General features: G+C 41.9%; 1 protein-coding gene across 1 annotated transcript; it reads left to right on the plus strand.

Moving 5' to 3' along the window:
• Nucleotides 1-1,263: 1,263 nt before the first annotated feature.
• NOM1 (nucleolar protein with MIF4G domain 1) lies at nucleotides 1,264-10,591 on the plus strand (the record flags this gene model as incomplete). The annotated part of the gene is made up of 8 exons (XM_010178901.1): nucleotides 1,264-1,587; nucleotides 2,146-2,256; nucleotides 3,171-3,338; nucleotides 3,960-4,081; nucleotides 7,927-8,059; nucleotides 8,423-8,554; nucleotides 9,286-9,395; nucleotides 10,414-10,591. Coding segments are annotated over 8 exons (1,278 nt in total), but the record flags the coding sequence as incomplete, so codon positions are not given.
• Nucleotides 10,592-22,029: the final 11,438 nt, after the last annotated feature.

The following is a 22,029-nucleotide window of genomic DNA, read 5'->3' on the forward strand; positions in this document are numbered from 1 at the left end:
GACCGGTCTGTAGTTACCCGGGTCCTCCTTAATAACCATATTAAATATCTGATGGATGCAATCACAGCAGCTTTCTGCGTACGGCCTTGTCATTAAACTTTTCTTTGTTCCTGTTTGCAATTCTGACAGCAAATAAAAGGTAATATTACAGTGCTGTTTTAAGAAGAGAAATGCAATCTTTTTAGAAGTTGAAACTTTGCAAAATACTTACTAATAGGTTTTAGATAAACATGTACTAATAGGTGTTAGAAATAAATGGATGATATCCAGACTCTTCATCTGTACTGCTGACTCTGTTACACAGCATCTTTATTTCTAAGACTGTAGTAGTTAAGTATATTGTAAAGCCCCATTATTTTTTCTGTAAAATAAATGTATAATACAAATTCCACAGAAGTGTGATAGCAGAGCTGCGTTTAAAATGAGTTTGAGCAATGCAGAAGTTGGGATTTCAATAGCTGTGCTTATACATTTGTGCAGTATGATCATTGGATGGTTAAAACCTAAGCTTGTCGTGGCTTGTAATGTAGATCAGTTCTGCTACTGGGGTTTCTAGTTTTCATAAGAACAATTGGCAAATATGAGCACCTTAATAATGGGGGGATCTTGTTTAGCAGTAATACTCATTACCTACCTTTATTTTGGAATGCTTTTTAATTCCATCCTTTAGCATCAGTTCTCTCTTCACAGATACAGAGATTTCAAAATGACAAATGCCTAAGACTTACCCTCAATTCAGATCAGCCTCAGCTTGTGCTCAGCAAACTGTGAAAACTTGGCGTGTTGGGGTTTGGTTTACAATATTAATTTTTACCCCTTCGTTAAGTATATTTTTCTGGAATGCTGAACTCAGTGATGCATTTGGTTTTTGACAAGCAGCTTTTACTGGATGAATGACTAGCAGTAACAGCGTGCTAGCCTGATAGCTGGGAAGATACTAATATGTGTCCATGAAAATTACATAAACCATTTCTGATGTATGTGTACTGTAAGTTCATAACATTGCTGTTCTTGCACAAACTTTAAAAGGCAACTGGATGGCATATACAAGGTGTAAATAACATGTGCTGTAAGAAAATGTCATACCATTTAGATACTATTTGTATATGTAAATATAGAAAATCCATATAAGTTGAGAGGAGCAACAGTATTTCTTTAAAATTAATAGTGGCTGTGGCCCAAAAATGACTGTTTTGCAGCTGTCTGTAAAAACTACTTACAGTTAACTGCTGGATTTTTTTTCCTTAATGGAACTATTGCCAGGTTGGTGCTCACTTTTTGGAAGCTGTTGTGAAGAAATTTGATGAAGTCTGTAGAAGTGATGCTGAAGGGAAAGAATGTGAAAATCTGCTTGCCTTGATTGCTCATCTGTACAACTTCCATGTGGTTCATTCCCTGCTGATCTTTGATATTCTGAAAAAGCTTGTTAGCATTTTCACTGAAAAAGAGATCGAGTTGATTTTGTTTCTTCTGAAAAACGTGGGCTTTTCCTTAAGAAAAGATGATGCGCTGGCTTTGAAGGAGCTGATCACTGAAGCCCAGAGGAAAGCAAACACAGCAGAGAAGAAACTCCAGGATCAGACAAGGGTACGTGTGTGTGTGTGTGTGTGTGTGTGTGTGTGTGTGTGTGTGTGTGTATGTGTGTGTGTGAAAGATTTTTCTGTTCTCAGTAGACTTCAATAAACACTTGGATACTTGTGTTAATTTACCAAAATGTTTTCTGCTATACTCTATTTAGATTCCAAGTTGCCATTACTGTTCAGTTGTTGCATTTAGTTATTTGCATTCTTCTTGTCAGTCTTTCTCTGGTAGTTCTTAGGACACAGACACTAAAGTGCTTGTAATGGGTGAGACTGGGACTGGTTTGTGTCTTTGTGCAGTGGACGGTGCTTCTGTTTCGTGATACTTTGCACAGTTCAAAAAATGGTCACTGACCATTTGAATTGAAGTTTTAACACAAATGAATATAATAGGAGTTAAAGTAAAACATCCTTCTCTGTATTTGTATTCGTGTAATCTAAATTTCGCTGTCCATTGCCAGCTTAGCTACTTATTCTCACAGAATGGTAATTTCAAAGTGTGCTATGTACTTTACTTAATAAACTTACAGCACATAACCCACAGAAATATTTCTTTTTCCAATAGGTTCGTTTTATGCTAGAGACTATGTTGGCATTAAGAAATAATGACATGCGTAAGATTCCCGGTTATGATCCTGAACCAGTTGAAAAACTCCGCAAATTGCAAAGAACACTGGTGAGAACTTCATTGACACGTGTAGTATAGCTATTCCTAAACCAGAACTCAGTATTTATGTTGTATGCCGACTGTAGATGGCCTGTAGAATTTTTTAATTTGTTTAGCAGTTTGAAATTCTTGTGGACAAAAATAACTTCTTAGATCGTTAAGTACTATCTGCTGTGTCCAAGTTTAGTCAGCAGTCAACCAGCCTTCTGCAGAACAGTTTGAGAAAGGACCTAATACTTAGCCAAAGAATTTGAGACAAAAAATCTATACTTAGAAAAAGAGACTGTGGGATGTTTTAATGATTGTACAGAAGAAATGAGTCATTATGACAAGTTCTTTTTTCCATAGACTTTAAATGCAGGCGCTCGCTCCTAACTTTACCTGAATTATTTTAGAAGTCTTAACACTTCTGAAAACCTGGATTTTTTTTTCTGTTTTGCTTTGTTTTGGTTTTTTATTTATGGTGGGGAGAGGGCAGTTTGTCTAGAACAACACAGTATGAAATGCCTGAAAGTAATTGTCTCTTGGGATTGAGACCTACTTCATTTTCACTACTGTTTTTTCAATGTCAGCATCAAGTCTGAATTCTAATAAATTTTTATGATTGGAAGATATCTGCTTTTCAATTTATTAACTCTTATTTAAAATTTTTAAAATTCAAGAGCTGCTAAATGGGGGTTTAAGCAACTTCTTGTATCTGAGTAAATAATTTGAGAAACTTGAAAGGTCTTTTCAGATTGCTGACTGAAACTAAAGGTTGGAGGAGGTGCAACATGTGAAGACATTTATGGAAATTAAGTTACTTGTTTAAAAGTAATTTTAAGTAATTAAAGTATTTTTTGATGGTTTTTGTTATTTGTGGGATTTTTTTTTTTAAAGCTTCCAATAAAATCTTCTGGATATTTTGTATTTTGTTGTTCAAGGTTCACAGCAGTGGTTCTGGGAAAGACACTCAGCTCCGTGTCTCCCTGGAATCTCTCCTCAGTGCTGATCAGGTTGGTCGCTGGTGGATCGTAGGGTCGTCCTGGAGTGGAGCACCAATGATCAATGATACAAACAGCAAGACTCAGCCAAAACTGCATATAGGAAAGGTAAATCCAAGCAGTGCTAGCTCTGAGTCTAAGTGTTTGTGCTCATTTGAATATTCTTCATGCAGGTGAATAAGTTCATTTCAGAGCCCACCAAAAAAAACCTTTGCAGGCTCTTGTAAGACTAAGCTTTGGGACCACAAATTCTGCTCTTAGGTTTTTCAAAATGTTGTAGTCCTGCGCTTCTTAAGAGCTGTTACTGCAAATACTGTGGTATAGCTTGTGTTTTCTTATCCCGTGGAATTGCAAAAGTAACTTGTTATGTAAGTGGAAGAAGAGACTTGGTTTAAAAGTGGATTTGCTAGTATGAATTCTGACAGGTGGTATTGTCTGTGGGTGGCATATATCTAAGCTGATTCTCAAAGCAGCGCAGTGAGATGGTCACAGTGACTTACATTAGAGAAGCACATCTTAAAAATAATTGTCGCAATTAAAATACATTGAAATATATTTCTCTAATTAAAAGCTCCTGATAATGTCTGTGCCTCTGGACAAAAGCTCAGGATCATTGGATTGATGCTTCATAGGTTACTGGAGATCTTCATTTATGATGTTTTTAGAAGGCTGCACAGAATAGCTTTCTTAAAGCAAACATGAATTAAATACCATTTCATTTTTTTTCAGGTGAGTTCAAAGATAATGGAGCTTGCTCGTAAGCTGAGAATGAACACTGATATCAGGAGAAGTATTTTTTGTGTCTTGATGACAAGTGAAGACTTCCTGGATGCCTTTGAAAAGCTTCTCAAGTAAGTATAGACTAACACAGAAGACAGCCCAGGACCAAAAATAGCATTAGCTGAGTTGAAAAAATAACAGTGCTGGTCTAGGCCTAAGAGTATTGACAACACAAAGAGTTGCATAGCTAGGGATCTACGGGAGGGTAAGAGCTTAGAAGAGGGACAAAACCCTGGTGTAAGGACTAGTAGGGTCAGGCAGGACTGATTGGCAGTCAGAGGAAAGGAGTAGCCCCTGTTACTGTGACTCACGTCTATAACTGTGATTTACAGAATCTTTTGCCTTAAGAAGCCTGTATCTTTTTGCATTGAGGACATCTATCCTGGTCTAGCAGATGGAAGTCTGTTGCAGGCTTGCGTCCTTACAGAGGCAGCCCCGAAGCCCCTTCAGAACATCTCTTGGTTTTGGCACTGGTTTTCCATTCTGCTGACAATTCCTTTACTTCTTGCCACCTTGTTAAGCCATCTTGTAGGTCTCTGGCCGTACTTGTATGACCAAGTTGTGCTCTAGCACCTCCACATCCCTCTTGCAGAATTTACTAGTTTTGGATTTGCTCCAGGGTCACATTTCATGTTTAGAACGGTTTCCTTACCACTCGGCAAACAGCTATTTAGAAAAAGATGTGATCAGGGAAAAGCTCTAACTAAGCTGTTCTTTGTGTTTGTCAGAATATTAATCGTAAGTCTGTAGTAACTGGGAGGGGAGAGATCAGATCTGAACTTTTCTGTTGCAGCCTTGTAATTCAAGGGAATTGTCTTACCAGGATGGCATGCAATTACTTAATTTGCTAACCAAACCAAAACAGACTTTGTAATAAAGTCAACTAATATTTGATTAAAAGCCACTTCTGCAAAACACAGCTTGGATTAAAGACTGTGATGGAGTCATTCCAATATCTTAATATGGCCTGTTCAATTAAAAGAAATTAGCTGCTGCTGCTGCAGTTCTTGCCAAGACCTGGTAGTTCAATTTGCAAATTGATCCTTGACTCTCATCCGTGCTACTTAAACTAGTATACAAATCTGTGTACAAGCAGGCTTGGCAGAAAAACTGTCCGCAGATTGCCTGGTGTCTGTTGATGCTGATTTTTATACAGCAAACTCAGAGGAATTCTTGAATCTGCTCACATCTGGCAGAGTATAATGGAAAGTACACAGAATTTTCAGTGAAGAAGTTAACTTCAATGTGAACATGCGTTCAAAGGTGTGTGGGAATTTATATCCATGTGTCTGATGTCAGTCTCATGAGGAAGAGCCTGAGAAACGCATAAGGAAGTATTTTAACTGCTCTTGATGATTCATCTGCTGCTAGATCTCTGTCGGAGTTGAGGTGTGGTTAAATGGTAATAACCATTTAAAATCCATGCTGCTGTAGTTCTGCTTGTATTTCTCCTCCCTACTTGAAAAGCAGGCAGTTAGTTTGAAGCCAGAACAGCTCCCTGAAGTGGCTCAGTTTATAACTGCAGAAGTGTCAATGCAAAGGGAGGGCTGGGAGCGTTGCTGGAGACAAAGAGAGTGAGTCTTGATCCATTTCATCAGCTGAAAGGCTGCACCTCCTTCACAAACCAGACTCACACGTGACGGGGGGATGAATGCTGCTTGAGTTTGAGGAAGAGGCAATTTTTGAAGCTATTCCATAGAGGTTAAGAATTTGAGAAACCGTACATCTTGCAAAAAAAAGTTGAAACTTGTAAAAGCCTTATATATCCTCTTGTAGTGTGGTATGTAATTCAGGATGGTATGTGACTGTATCAACTAAAATAATTTGAACTGACTTTTAAGAGGTGGGTTTGAGTATTGCTATTTTTGATCTAAAGGCTAGGATAGTCTTGGGCTTCAGCTGATGATAACTAACCTACTTAGAGGCAGGCTTCTGCTGTTAAGTATCTACTTCAGAGGCAGTTATCCCATATACAGGGGGAAATTCTTTAAGTGATCAAGACATACGAGTCCATGGGAATGTTTTAACTCATGAATGATTTAATAGGTGAGGTGGTTGCATATATTTTGTCTTAAGATTGTTAGGCTTATGAAACCTGTATAGGTTTATGGTGAAGCTCAGCAGTGAAAAGCAGTCCTGACTCTTAAATTTAGATGTTTAGGGATGCTAGGTCTGAAAAGAGAAAATACTGCAAGATCTGTTAAGAGGTGAAGGTAAGAAAAAATTGAACATCCAAGTGATGATTTACTCAGTTACATCCATCTGGCAACATGAATATTTCCTAAATAAGCAAGTCGTGATAGAAGTGATGATGGAAAGGAAAAGCAGAGTGTGCCAAATTAGTGACTGCAGTGTAACTTCACAAGTCATCTATTAAATGCTTGTCTGATGGCTGAAAACCTGTGTATTTAAAAAAAAAATCCAACAAAAACACAAACAAAAAAAACCAACAACAACAAAACCCACCAAAACCAAAACCCGACACTTTAGTTGCTCTGTAATAAAATCTGATAGAACTTGGCTGATGGGAGAGCAAGCAGATTATATCACAGACACAAACTTACAGTGCTGGTCTCTTTTGTAGAACCAGACTTCTAAGTTTTCACTGCTCATTAGCAGTCAGCCTAGAAATCATCCCAGATTTTCCTATTGTAAAACCTTAAATTCTCTGGGTTTTTGGCTGAAAGATAAAATATCTGTTAATCTGGTCTGTATCTATGATCAAATGCAATGGCAAATGTCTGGAGGTGTATTCAAAGGAGAGATGTAAGAATTAAGCAATGACAAACTACTCTGTAGTCGGCAGAGCAAGTCCCAGTTGAGTCAGGTTTAGAAAGGACACTTGAGTTGTATTAATGCTACATGAAACTTGAGCTTGAAGCAATGAAAGGAATTTTGTTTGACATTTTTCAGATTATAATATGAAGCATTTTTCATTTTAATTGTTTTTAATGCTGCCAAGCATTTGACAGTTCTGGAAGCTAAATCATATTATTTGCAGTGCAGGTACATTGCGAGTTGGTTACCATTCCCTGCCAAAGTGGCTCAGCCCTCTTTTTAGACTGGTCAGCTCTTCCAGTGGGAAGGCTGTTCAGTCCTTGGACTTCATGCTGAGGCAGCCATCATAAGTACACATTGATACTGACTGTTTTCTTCAGGCTGCCTTTTTTTCTTTTTCTTTTTTTGGAAGGTGGTTTGAAATCTCTGACTGCATCCTCTTAGGCTGCTATCAAACAGTAATGAATTTCAAGTATTATGCAGCATGGAGTTAACCTAGAGATTAACAGATTCATATCACCAAATAGGAAAAACATCTTAAAATATTTTCTTATCCCTACTAAGTACCACAGAAGGGAAGGACCATGGACATGTTCCTCTAAAGAGGCTTGTACTGATCCAAAGGCCCCTATGACCATAGGTACAAGTGTGAGATAAGCACAACAGGGTCCTATAGTTCTTATTTCACCGTTTAACCTTTGTATTGGTACACCATGCAGCAGCACTTGCTACAATACTTCTGCTGCTTTCCAAGGCAAAACAGTCCATGATGACAGGGCCATCTCCTCTGCTTTTCTTCACGGAGAGCTACAAACGTGGAGTGTGCTGCCCTTCCTTCCCCAGGGGGGATTTTATTTGTATCGTTCCACTTCTCCATTGAGGTCCTGCTTTTGCAGCCACTCCTGTAACACTGATCATAGTGCAGTGTTTCCATATTGCCACACCAGAACACTGATTCAGCCACAGTCTTAAGGGTTTGAGTCCATTCAGAGTTTTAAAGACTTTGTAAGAACTTTGTAACAGGTAAAATTTAATGTGCTGTTAGGAGTTGATTTTCTTAAGAATTACTCTTGAATGTTGGCTGTAGCTCTTAATTTTTTCCTTACTAAACAATTCTCATTCTTTTGCTAAATTTTAGGCTTGGACTGAAAGGTCAGCAGGAGAGAGAAATTGTCCATGTTGTCCTGTACTGCTGCTTACAGGAGAAGATGTATAACCCCTTCTATGCATTTTTGGCTAACAAGTTTTGTGAATGCGAAAGACGATTTCAGGTGAAGAAAAATCTGTTTCTCCTTTATTTTAGTGTCATTACTGCTGTTAGGAAGACAGATATAAAATACTTGAGAATGGATGCATGCCTGTTAAAAACTTGGTCTGAAGAAACATTCTGCTGGTATAGCTATGCCCTCAGTAAAGCATACTCATGGTCAGATCCGATTAGAAAATAAAATACTGCGGAAGGTTTCCTTTCCTCTGTTTTACACGTGTAGAAAAAAATGAACAGTCTGATCAAGCATCTCTGCTAATTAACAGAGGGCTCATAAAGAACAGAAGGTCAAAAGGTTTTGTGATGTTGTTACTCATTTAAACAGTTACTTGATTTGTAGGATAATTTTTTTTCCTTTGACACCTAGGTGACGTTTCGGTTTAGTATTTGGGACAAAATCAGAGACTTGGAGAACCTATCAGCCACTGCCGTCTCCAACTTGATTTCACTGTTGGTTCACTTACTAAGGACAAAATCATTGCCACTTTCAGTTCTCAAGGTTGGTGTGTTTTCTTTTCAAAATACTTCCGTGTCTTCCTTGCATTTGCTAGCTCAACATAAAATGTAGTTTTTCTGTTACCTAGCTGGTACTTTAGCTATTTGTGGTTATGAGCTAAGATAAAACTTGTTCTAAAACTACCAAATTAATCCCACTGATTAGAGTACTGCTATCATTTAGGGAAAAGGGAACCTATGGTGACCCAGGCATACAGAAGGTCTACAGTTCTGTGTCTAAAGCAGTTGTGAGATTATTTTCTGTAGAGTATCCAGAGTTGGAAATGAGACCCCTTCATTAGCAGGCTTTGTCGACAGATTCTGTGCTGTGCTTTTTAACTGGTGTTGGTTTTTATTAGACCAGAAAGAAATCACCTGAGTACTTGTATTTCAGAGTGGGGAGTCCATAGAATTTTATTAAAAGAATAATTGAAAAGTGTTAAACAGGCAAATATGTGGATTGTCTTAGGTACTTCTGAAGTATTTATCTGATTTGAGAAATGATATCAGGTATTCTGGTACCACTAGACAAGTTATTCCTTAGAAGCTTCCCTGCTTTCCTTATTGATTGGCTTTTGGAAGCAGTGTTCTCAGCTAATCCTTTTGTGCCAAACTTAAGACTTGGTATATATGGGAGACCGGTTAATGTGCTAGAACCTGTTCATTTAGAAGAGAATTCAGCTGTTTGAAATACTAAAATTAATCAAACTCTCCCTCTCTCTCTGCTGAATTCAGGTAATTGAATTCAGTGAACTTGATAAACCCAAAGTCCGTTTCTTGCAACAAGTATTAAGCATGCTGTTAATCAAAACAGATGATGAAGAACTTAATGACATTTTTGCGAGGTAAGTGATCAGACAGATCTAAAGTAAGTAGTAATTACGAAGATAAGAGGTTTGCTTATTTTGTGTGGAATTCTTGGCCTTTTCAACCATCCATCCTGTGGAAAGTAAGCTCACCTGGGTGAGTGGGAGGAAGTGTGTTGTTTGTGTGTTGGTGCAGACTCTCACACAGATTCAGGTGTGAGAAGTGTTATACAAAATAAGGTGGTCAGATATTCAGTGTATCATTTTGGTCACAGGATTTTCATGAGCAGGGCTCTATAACTACATGCTTTCCTTATTGCTTTACCCAAATGTGGGCAGTGGGATTCACTCTCCCAGCAACCTTTGCTAGAAGGTATCTTTAGTGTAAGAAGGAAGAATAAAGAAATAGTAATGAGGAAGAAGCTTGGGGTTTTTTTTGGTTTGTTGGTGTGTTTTGTTTTGGTTTTTTTAAAATCAACATTATTTTTGTATATGGGACAGAGTTACCCTGGAGAGGCTCGGAAGTCTCCATCCTTGGAGATGTTTAGGACTTGAGTGGATAAAACTGAGCAACCTGACTGCAACTGGATGTTAGTCTGGCTTTAAACAGGAGGTTGGACAAGATGACCTTCCAGCATCCTTTCTGACTTAAATTATTCTGAGATTCCATTTTTTTGTTGTATTAAACTTGCAATGTTACGTAAAGTTAGAAAAATTAGGTGATTCAACCTAATGTTTCAACCATTAACACTGCAACACAAGGAAGTTCAAACATGGTGTTTGCCTTGTTTGTTGCTGTAATGTAATTGTTTCCATAAAGCAAATATAAGGCTCCAATATCCCATTTTATTGTTGAGGATCAACTGTATGATGAGTGTGTTTGGGCTTCTTGCCAAACCAGTGTAGATTTGCTGGTAATTTGAAAGCCTCTTCAGAAAAGCTTTTATAGGTTGGATTTTTTTCTACGTTTCTGTTTGAAGAAGATAAAGGAAAAAAAATTAAGAAACTTCTGAAGCAGCAAAAGACTAAATACTGTTTTTGATCTGTATCTTTACAGGGTATCTGACAACCCCAAACTGGGAATGCTACGGGAAAGCTTGAAACTCTTCCTTAACCACTTCCTACTGAAAAATGTACAAGCCCAAAGAAGTGCTGAAGAAGCCAGCTTATTAAAAGAGAGAGTTGAGCTAGCAACCAAGGCTTTGCAAGCAAAAGAATCCAAATTGAAGTTATAGTTCTGTTTTCTAATAGAACATATGGAAAAACTAGGTCTGCATGAAGATGCAAAACTTTGTTAGTCTTTCAGGCGCAAATAATTGAGAATGAGGAGAGCAATGTGACTCTAAAGGACCCGGTTTTTGACGTAAACACTTACTTTGCTGTACACGCTAGTTACAGGTTTGACTGAAGGTGATTGAAGGCCTTCCTGAAGAAGGGAAAATTATTTTTGTCACCTCCCTTTTTAGTAAAAGTGCTTCGTGTTGATGGTTACTATCTGCAGAAGTTGTTGAATTTCTCTTCTGTGATACTCCCAGTCAGCAGTATTGTTCTGCATTGCATATTGTAACATTTAATTTACAATAATTGCAGAGTACTGACTGCTGTGTGTTAAAGAATTGGCCTTAACCAAAGGCCTTTAATAACTAATCGTTGTACTTGCCTGAAGAAACAGGCCACTAGATGGCAAAAGTACTGGTGAGACAGTTTTGGAAGAAATCAACCTTTTTCTTAGTGTTGAATTTATCTGCTAATTCTGTGAATTATTTACCTGACTGTGGGTCAGGAAAAGATCTTTGGTTGGATTCAGAGCTGTAGTAAAACAACTTGAAGATCTGACTTTGCCCAATTTTGTTGGGTTTAGAGATTGCAGCATAGTTTTATTGCTCTTTTAACCTGTTTTTCCTCAGCTTTAAAATTGGAGTTGCATAGTCACTTATGTTAATCAGATTTTTCTAGGCATAAAGAATAATACCAGTATCAGTCTTTTAATAAGAGAATACCTTCCTTAAAAATTTGCTTGCATTTTCCATTCAGATGTTTAAAAAACAAAACAAAACAAAACAACCAAACCATGTACATCTTCCTACAACACTCAGTGTTGAGTGGTTTGTTTCTTTTGTCACCTTACCACTACACATTAAACTGCGACTTTTCTGAAGGCTTTGCTGTTTGTATTAGCTTTACTTTAGCTGGCTTGGTGGAAAGGGAATGACCTTAAATTGGAGGGGGGAAGCACTTTCTCATCTGCAGTATGCACTGCGTCTAAGTAATCTGCCTGTGCTGGAGCTGCCAGTCCTGTTTCTCTACCCAGGCTTGCCCTCTGGTGTGCAACAATCCACTCACTTATGGTGCCTCCTAATTGCATTTGATACCAAAAAAAAACCAGTTAAAATATTTCTAAAATTCATTCGATTAATGAATTAACGGAAGTATGGACAGCAGAAGAATTGACATGGTTATTATGGATACAAAAGTCACAGCTTTGCAGAGCGCATGTTAACAGCACCCTTGCAAACAATGATGCCAGACCTCGCATTTTAGTTTTGGAGTCTGGACTCAGGAGAAAATCTGCAGGCCCCTAGAAACTGGCTGCTGTGGAAACCATAGGACCTCAGTGAGTAAAAATTGCTCACCCTAGACTGCAGCAGTCACCTGTTGATTACCCTTTTTGTAGAAGTTTAGGTAGACCCAGCATTTCAACGTGTTTGTGGTTTAGTAACATAAATGGAAGCACATTGCTCTAGCTGGGAGGTTGAGACACCTTTCCTCTTCGAGATAAATCTTGAAACATCTTCCTTAAATTAAATGTGACAGCCTGACGGTTCCTTCCTCAAATGCTTTGCTTGGAGATCAGGACTGCCCACGCTTTGCTGCCTGTGGAAGGATTCCCTAGTGTTCTATGGGCTTGAGTCTATTCCCTTGCTGCAGCTGCCTGAGGCAGTGTGATGCAGGTGCTGCGATGCAATTTAGAGGAAATTATTTTAACCTTACAGTGTGAAATTACAATTGCCTTTTTTTTCTTTTGTAGAGTTACATTGGTTATTATTTATCCCAAACAGCTTGTAAGCTCTGCTCAAACTTACAATTACTAAAGCCATTGCTTTGTTTCTGAAGCGAACAGGTTTTACCTGCCTGCAGCTTTTACATTTGTCACATTCATGTATAAACATAATTTTAAAAAACCCTGAGTTTTCAAGGAAAGCAGCCAAAATACACTGCTAGTCTGCTGTGCCACAGTCACAGTACAAGGACAGTTACTGTGGGCATTTCAGAGTAAGTCCCATCCTCTCACTGTGATTCAGAGGGAGAATAATTGTCAAAACAGAGATTTGACAATTCTAGGATAAATGTGAATTCCTGAGTCTGGATCTTGTCACATTTAACGTTTTTTTCCATGGTCCTACTGGCCAAGCTGCCACAGCTTACAGAGGTGGAAAGCTGTCAGAGTGTGCTATTGAGATAGATAGATAGATAGATAGATAGATAGATAGATAGATATACACACACACCTGCAAGCTGTCACTTCTGTGGTCCACTTGCATCACAAGGATATAAGACACATGAGAAAAGGAAGCTGAGGTTATTTTATGTTTATTTAGATATGTATTTATACTAAAATATATATTAGGTATTTATATAATATATATTTCATAGATACTATAATGCTATAAGCTTTCTCTCTAATGGCAGCAGCTACAAACACTGGTGAGCGGCTTCCTGCAAACTGCATGCAAGCGCTGACCGCCAGCAGAGGCTGCTGGGGAAGTTACACGGAGCTTGGCCACATCTTGCTGTGTCTGCCACGGGATAAATGTTTAATAATGCACGCAAAATACAGCACATTGAGATTTCTTCCTATTATTAGTCTGTTAGCTGAAGTCAAACCTCCATCAGGAATTGTCCCTGATCGTTCCAAAAGAGAGATGGCACTGAAAATGTCCAAAATTCTTCTGCAAAGGAGGTTTGGGTAGGGGAGATGAGCAGAAAAGGGCTTTGAACTGGAAAAAATGCACTGGAAAACAGCTAAGTAATCCTTACACCTGGCAAAACAGTGAAAAATACAGCAGGATTTGCTTTAGGTGTATTTAACTAAAAGCCGGATGTTTGATTTTTTTAGCTATATAGCAGAAGATTTCGGTTCCTCCTTTAAACAGCACTATCCACTCATAGCTATTATTACAGTTTCAATTTTTGTTTTCTTTTAAAACTGGACAGTGATGTTTAAAACCTTCTCTGTTTTCTGTATCAAAATTAACAGGGCAATAAAGTCTGGTTTTTCACTTTGGCCAGAGTGTTACGCTGATAAATCATCCGCAAGTCCCTTTGGCAGGGTTTTAACACTGCACCTGAATGGGCCAAGTATCTGCAGGGCTTTTTTGAGTTGACGTTTTTCCATTGTCCCTCATGCTGGGGATGAGGGGTTGATATCAGTCGTGCTCCGAAAGCGCAGACGCAAGCAGCTCTGCCCTGCCTGGCGCTTGCGAAGGTGTGCAACCCAATACCGTGCTCAGAGCACATCTGGGATCGTTTGGTTCGCGTTGTTCTGTGGGTGAACTTTGCACATGAACAGTTGCAGCGCGGTGCCAAATGTGCACAACAGTGATTTCGGCTTAATAAATATGCAAGTGGTAACTCTAACACTCAGATTTTTGTTGCTTTGAGTGTAATAGCAGCTTAGTGCCTGACTGCATCCCATGTGTGCTAGAATCAATACGAGATTTTTTTCATGCAGTAGCTGAAGCACTTTTGTTTTCAGGAGACAATCTGATCCGTAGGGTTGCTTTTCCAAAGGCAGGGTGTAAATTTTACCCAAGATTTTTTGGACTGATTTCAGGAAATTGTAGGTAGAGATAAGACTCTTATACCATATGCCACTTTTTGTGATTTCATCTCCTGCAGGAGCTTTCCTTCGCCCTCCAGTAAAGCTTAGTTTACCGTGAGGCCCACAGGCATGGACATCACAGCTTCCTGCATAAAACAGCTGTGCTATCCTCAAATTCTGGGGCAACCTGCAGCCTTGCTTTAAAGCTAATTACAGTAGCCTTCCACTAATTGAAATGCATGCACAATTCAGAATCGGATATCATGTGGTTTCCCTAATAACGCTTTAAGGAAATGAAATGAGCATCTATCAAGAATAAGTTTAGGAAGAGCCAGCTGGCACCAAGTATTTCTTAAAACTTGTGTCCTAGGACAAAACAGTTCACACACCAAAATCAGCTCACTGTGTGCAAATAGAGAACTTCAAAGTGGAATGGAGGACTTTAAAAAATGGCAAAGTAATGTAACTGGAATGAGAGGTACACGGTAAGATTACAAATAGAGACCTTTTTTGAATAGTTCCTCTAAAGTCTTTTGTCAGTAACAGTGAAACGGTTGTTTCCTTTTCAAATGTGAAAGATTTCCAGGCATGACACAATTTTCATTAAAAACTCCATTATGGACCTTTTACCGTTCAGATAGTAAGAGTACCCTGAAATCTCTCCTGGGTGTGCAGGCACACACGGCCCTGGTGTGAAGTAACAGGGAATATTGGTAGGAGGCTGTGAAGACCACTGCAGGAACAGCCTTCAGTCACAGCCAGCGGATGGAGCAACGCATTTTTCTAGTACAGAGACAATAAGTCAAGGTATGCTTAGTGTCACCTTGGGGAAAAATAAGCCAACTTGATTGCATTTTCTAGGCTTGTATTGTATTCACAAAATTATCTCTCCTTCTCAGCCAAAGCTGTACATTCTAGGTGGATTTGGTTTTTTTTCTTACTCTGTAGTTCAATTTATCCATAAAGTATTGACTAGATGGTGTTTACTTTCCAAATTTCTTAACTAAATGGTTCATATGAAGATAAAACTAAGCCTGTTGATCTCTTGGAGATTTTTATTATGCCAGGGATTATGCAGGTACCATGCAGCAGAGATTCGGAAGCCATGCAGAAAGGCATGAACAGCAATTGCGAGTTGTAAGTGTTTCCTACAATGATAAAAGCTGTTGAGGGAGGCTCTAGGGAGCTCTTCACCAGCGCTTCAGAGCTTGAGCAGCAGGCAATATGTCTGCCAAAAGCTGCAGTGGGTTTTGAATCAGTTTGGTTTTCTTATCTGTGGTCAGAAAGCAATGTGAGAATCGAATCTGGAGACACTAGCTGCACCGATATGTCCTGGGTTGCTCTGTTCTTGTGAAACCTTACACCAGGTTGGTGAGTTTAAAGGAGCCTTCAGGCTACTGAGGGCTGGAGAAGCAAATCTTTATTCCTGGCCAGGCTTTTGACACCCTCACGGATGCTGCGTAACACTTTCCCTGAAATGGCCTCCTCCAGGGAGGAGCCAGCGCTACCCAAGGCTGACACGGAGCTGTCGGAGGCACAGGATTAACAGGTCTTGCAGAAGAGAACATTAAGCTTTTTCAGCATTATCCCATGTTCCTCTGCTGCTAAAATCCACCCTCAAATGTAACCTCTAGACGTATTTATCAGTCGTAAAGGTGAAGATTTGGAAGAACAGAGAAGTGGGGGTTTTAGGTGCCTTGCTATCCTTAGCTGCTAAAAGAGCTTTCTTCCTCCCATTCCCAAAGCAAACAGCAGCCATGAGGATCTGTAGGAAGGAGAGAGGAGTCTTTTCTGGGCAGCTTCAGGGTCAACAGAACAGGAGATCTTTTTTGTGGTGCAAGCGCCAGCTACCTGCGTGCTGCTGGAGCTCCTGCTCCTGGGGGTGACCCAACTTTAGACACCCAGGCTGGCCTTCACTTCTCCATTTGGTCCCTGCAGTTGAGCAGGTCACACACTCATCTCCTCACTGTCCTACAGCCAGGGAACCAGCACACAGGCAGTTCAACCCATTTACCCAGGAAATCTGCAGGAGAGGCGTGAGATGAACTGACACCCCAATCCACCCACCCATGAGTTTCAGTGGTATAGATGGGGTCTCTCTCATCCACTAAAGCCTCCATCATGGGCTTTCCATCACCTGAAACCTGTGTTACACTGAACATGGACAGGAGAGTGAAAATGTAGATAAAATGTATAAACCTTATTACAACAAACCATATACTTACACAGCTGTTATTCCAGCTCCTCCATAGTCATGAATACTGGCCCTGATCCTTTCATCAGAGGTTTCCAAGGCACACAAAAAGGCAACAAAAATGTGAGAAGACAGCTGTTTTGTGAGGTGGAAGCCAAAGAAAGGTGCACACCTTGTCTAAGCAAATCAGCTCCAGAATGGAGCTGAGTGCTGTGATGCTCTGGGCAGGACCATGGAGGCAGCAGATCACTGCCTCACATCACCCAAATCTGCTTCTCCCAGCATCCTCAGCTCACTCTGACAAGACCACGTGAAATGCTCATATGTGTCTTAAAAATCCTCAGGGCACAGTCAGTCAGTCCTTTTGGAAAAGCTGGGGGACTAAAAGCATGGGAGGGGTGAACGTAGGCAAGAAGATCCCTGAAGGAGGGTGAGACCTGCAGCAGGAGCTGGAAGGAGAGGAGGAGGCGGCAGAGACAGCAGGAACCACCGACTGACGCTGCTGAAGTGTCATCTTAATTATCCCTGGCAAAAGAACAGTGATTAACATCAATGACTGTGGACAACCTTTATGTAATTACTCATTAACATTTCTAAAATTGCACCTAGCTGCTACAGCAATACAGGCTTTATAGATTCATCATGTTGAAGTCCAGAAAGAATCATTAGATGGTCTATGCAGACCTCTGCGCATCGCCAGCTGCTATTACACTGCAGAATTAGCACCAGAGGCGGCTCGGCGGCTTGTGCTTGGCTTTCACGTACTTTCCAGAAAGGGCATCTGGGGATACCAAGAGATAGACAGTCTGCCCCACTCCTTGAGATGCTGTTCAAAATTGGGATCGCTCTCCTGTGTCATCCACAGGTTAAAATCCATCCTGGCTGCCTTTCCCATGTATTTATGGAAATGGCACCCACAGCCCAGAATTCTCCTTCCCCTTCTCCTGCGTGCGGGAAGAGAGGAGGCAGCCGAATCAGAGGCTTCTGCATTGTCCATCTGTGCTCCCTCTTCAGACACGAGTCCCACCTGCCAATAGCTACCACCAGCCAAGAACATTAACAGAAGTCCTGTGAATAATAATTTCAAATAATGGATTAATTAGAGGAAATTGTGATCTGCTTGCAAATGTCCTGCAAGCAGTAAAATGAAGCTAAGCCTTTCAGCTACACAATTCATTGCAAGCCACTGGCTCTGCTGGGTCTCACAAGAAGAAAAGGACATTGTTCTTCTAATCTACTGATTTTAGAGATCAGTCCCAGTTAGATTTCATCCAGCAAAACCTGCTTCTTTTCCAAAAGGAAGCTAAATGCCAGATTTTGAGAGTATCTTGTTATCAAAGACCACTAGTTGACCACTCAGACCCCATACACATTGCATGATCCCATTTCCATGTAGACACTTCCATTTCCATACAAGGAGAGCCCCAGGACTTTAGACAAAGACTTTCACCCCTCAGGGTAAGGAAACAAGACCGTAAATACCTTCCTGAGCCTCTGTGCATGCAGAGGACTCTGTGGAGGAGACATTACACAACCCCTCACTCCTCAAGGCAAGAAAAATAAAGCAGAAAGTCTCAGAAAAGACAAAACCACCCAACCTATTCAGGGACAAGCCCAGCCCACTGCAGATGTGATCCTGATTGCATGAGCATTAGTGCGAAATAAGAAATCAAACCACTGCATCGCAGTTGCTGAGTAACTCCTAGAATAACATGCAGTTGCTGTTTAACTCTGACTAGATCTGAAGCAGCATTTTGGGGGCAGAAGGACTGTTATTTGGTCACTGCACACAAAGCCTAAGAGAGACCTGAGATGCCCTGGGAGCTTCATCCCTTCCACTATTTGTCCTGTTCACGGGTTTCAAACAGCTGACCAAAAAGCACCCTGCACATCACAGGAATTACGTATGGCTCAGGAATTTAAAAATAATGTTTCTGCTTCATGGCTGAAACACTAAGGTGGCATCTGGAGAATCAACTCTTAGTGTAGGCCCCAACAGGGAAATCAGAGCTGGGAACAGATATTGGATCTGGGAAGGATTAATGGGATGGACGCAGCCACTCGCAATCATACGGGGAGTGGTGGGCATGTGGCAGAAGTAAAGGAAAGAGGTGTAAAAGGAGGAGGGAGGAGCATGGGACAGGGTCTTACTGAGATCTATCAAAAACCTGACATTAATCTCTTAGTTTGGGATAAGCATAACAGTTTGGACATCAGAAACAATCAATAGTCTTTCTGCTAGTGAAGTATTTCATTCTCGGCAGTTTCACAGAGAGTTTGAGGGGGATTATATATTTATGGTTTCCCATTTGAAAGACTTTTAGCAGGTTTACCTCGACCATATGGATCCTATTTTGGTTCTTTTGTTTTAGCACTTAATGCTTATGAAATTGCTGGTTAATGACATCCATGCCTAAACTGTGTTGCTTTTTAAAGTAAAATGTCTACCAAAGGTCCGTGTTCATACTTACCACTTCTCAAGTACAGCAATGAAAGTTTTAAGAGGCTTGTTACCTACTGCGTCTGGGGGAGGGAAGTGACTGAATAATGAAATTACAAATAGGGGGTTAGATTAAAGCCCTGCTTGTGCTGGGTCTCATAGCAGAGTAACTCCCCCAGTACCAGTGGGGCACCCCAGGGCAGAGTGTGGAGGCACTCCAGGATGTCACAGCAGCCTGGGCACAGGGAGACCCCACACTTGATCCAGGGGAAGCAGGAGGCAGGCTGGGAGCACGAGGACACCGGGGCAGAGTAAGGGGTACCGGGGTGGGGTGCAGAGGGATAAGGGTGTGGGAACCCGCAGGGGCTGGGGCAGGACACCAGGGCGATGCTCAGCTGGAAAGGACGGCCCCTCCGTACCCAGCTCTGTTTTTTCTGGGGCGACGAGAGATAACGGGGTCCGGCGGTGCGGTGCGGTGCGTGTCGCGCACGGTCCTGGTCTCCGCTAATCACCTTTGATTGGGCTGCACGTGAGGCCGAGGCTCCCCACTTCAAAGGAGCGTGGGAAATACTGATTAAAAGGCTTTTCTCCCCCGTTGGGACCGACACCTTCTTTGAAGCCTGTCCAACGCACCCACCACCATATCTATATTTTAAGTGACTTTAATTTCTCTTCCCCTCCCCCCCTTTCTCTCTTCCCCCCTCCTCTCCTTTCAGTTTTGGAAACACCTGGTAAGTTGTAAAATGATTTACGAAGTGAAAGTGTTAAATGAGGCCACCAGCTGTAAGACTGACAGAGCTTTATGAGTTTTATTAGGTGCCCTATTATGGAAAATAAACTTTAATCCGTCTATAAAAAAAGCAGAATCTGAAAAACATATTTGCCCTTGTAGTCTGGAACACTGCAGGTATTCTTGTGCGAGTTGGGCTTTAAAGAGATTAATTTTATTGAGACAGACACAATGCACCGGCAGGACTTTGATAGAGAGCCCAGGGATGGCTGCCTGTGCCCCGCCAGGGCCGAGGCACGTTTGGACACGCACCGCTTGGGCACACAGACAATTTTTGGTCCGGTAGAGCAGTTTAATTAGCGGGTATTAATTGCAAATTAATGGGAGGACCTTTTTTTGAGAAGGTGATCTCAGGTACCTCTTGATTTTTTATTATTATTTTATTTTTTTTTTTTCAATATAACGATGTGTCTCCCAGACTGATGTGATTTTGATATTTCAAGGTGTAAGCAGAGCGGTAAACCGTGTGTAACGAGGCCGCGCCGCAGGGTTTCGGGCCCTGCGCGGGAGTTGCCCGACCCTGCGCGGGCGTTCACCCACGGAATGCAGCCGCAGACATCGGCGTGGAAAATCGCAAAGCGACCAAATGCTTTTATTTTTATATCGCCTTAAACTCTCTACAACCCGTGGCCGAAAGGAAGTCGTTTACAAATTTAAATCAGAGCCTCAGACGTGATTTTCCGCGCAAGTGAGGGAAATATAGATCAAGCCCAAACGAAGTTTATTCCGGTCAAGTTTTTTTACATATGGGATCCATCCAGATTTATTATTTACTCTTGAATGTGTGTGATTTACGGCGCGCTGGGTGTGCGGGGCCGGTGCGCTGCTCCCTAACGGCGCTGTCTCCAAATGTCACCTCGAGCCCGCACCACCCGCAGCTCTTGGTGACGGACAGCTCTGTTCCCCCGGGTAACCTCATGCCATAACCTCACGTTTCTCCCGGACTCTGTTGTGCGGAACGGAATGTGAGAAGAGTCGTTTAGGGCGGCCATGCTACTCTCATGAGAAAGGTTAACACGGATCTGTAAAAAAATCGCTTTTTAAATAAAAAAGAAATAATAATTTGTAAAAAGTGTACGGGAGTGTGATACGAAATACTTCGTATTTCGGAGCTTTTCACCCTCCTGGACTCTACGGGTTGCAGGGATCCTACCTGGTGGCAGGAAACGCAGGCTCTGGCGGGTCCCTCCGCCTCCCCTGCGCCGTCTTACGCGGGAGTAGGAGCCTCGCCGCGCCGTAATTCATTAGCGGGGATGAATTGCCAAACGTGGCCCCTAGCTGGTGGGGATGAGCCAGTGATTATATTTAAATTCGCTATAATTGATTTGGGGAAGAGCTGCGGTGACAAGGATGAATTGATCTGCAAATTTATTGGCCGGATAAACCCCGCAGTTATCGAAAACTCCGCGCTTTGCTGCCGGGGCGGCCGGTGGGGGAGTACCTCGGTACCGGGGCCCCTCGCCGCTTTCACCTCCCGCTCCTGGAAACCAGCGCTGCTCCTGCGTTTCCTATGCCCCGGCTCCGGGTTTGCAGCCGAGGGAGGGGTGGGGAAGAAGAACCCCGTTATTACCCAGGCTCCCCCTTTCAGCCCGGGTTCCGGAGAGCATCGCACAGAGCAAGACCCCGCCGCTCCCTGGGTAGGGCACGCAGTTCTGCGGCTGGGTGGATGGAAAGCAGCAACAGAAACAGGGGATCGAGCCGGGAAAAGACGTGCTGATTCCCCCCGCACCGAGGCGCTTCTCTCGGGAAGATCAACGCCTATGTCAGATATTGCACGGCGCCAATATCCCAATAAAAATCCCGATAGAAACCGGTTCCCTGCCCCTTCCTGGGCACTTCGGTACCGCCTGAAGCACCAGGACCCTCTCCAACCCCCGGCCCCGAAGAGCCAAGTCCCCCTCTGCAGAGAGCGCTCATACATCTCAAGTAAAAAAAGCTGTTTATTTTCCACCCCATCGCACGGAGGGATGGAGAGTGGGGGCTGGGGAATAATTTAGCATGCATAAGTAGAGGTAATTTTTCTTTTTATAAATACGATATACAAAAATAAAGACAGTATTGAGATTTCCAGCAGTTTTAACGTTCATGACATAAACAGTTTCCCCGATACGTAGTAAGAACAAAACATTTTCAATATTCAGCGAAAGGAGCGAGCTTCCAGGGGGCAGGGATGGGGGGGATGGGGAGCTCAAGTTTTGTCTGATTTTCAGTCAGTAATAACACTGTATTCACCGTAAATCCTCTTCCCCGCCTGACATGCGGGGGATCCTCTTCTCCATCCCCCTCCAAGCAGGGAGAAATCGAAACAAGGGTGGGGAGTGAGGCCGGTGCCGACCAGGAGCAGCGGGGCTTCCTCCCTCCCCCGGAGGGGCCTGCGGGGGGGCTCACTGGGGCTGCGCCGGGGCTCCGTGCCGGCCCCGGGGCTGC

This window comes from Mesitornis unicolor, unplaced genomic scaffold (genome assembly GCF_000695765.1).
Source record: "Mesitornis unicolor isolate BGI_N332 unplaced genomic scaffold, ASM69576v1 scaffold51262, whole genome shotgun sequence".
Taxonomy (NCBI): domain Eukaryota; kingdom Metazoa; phylum Chordata; class Aves; order Mesitornithiformes; family Mesitornithidae; genus Mesitornis; species Mesitornis unicolor.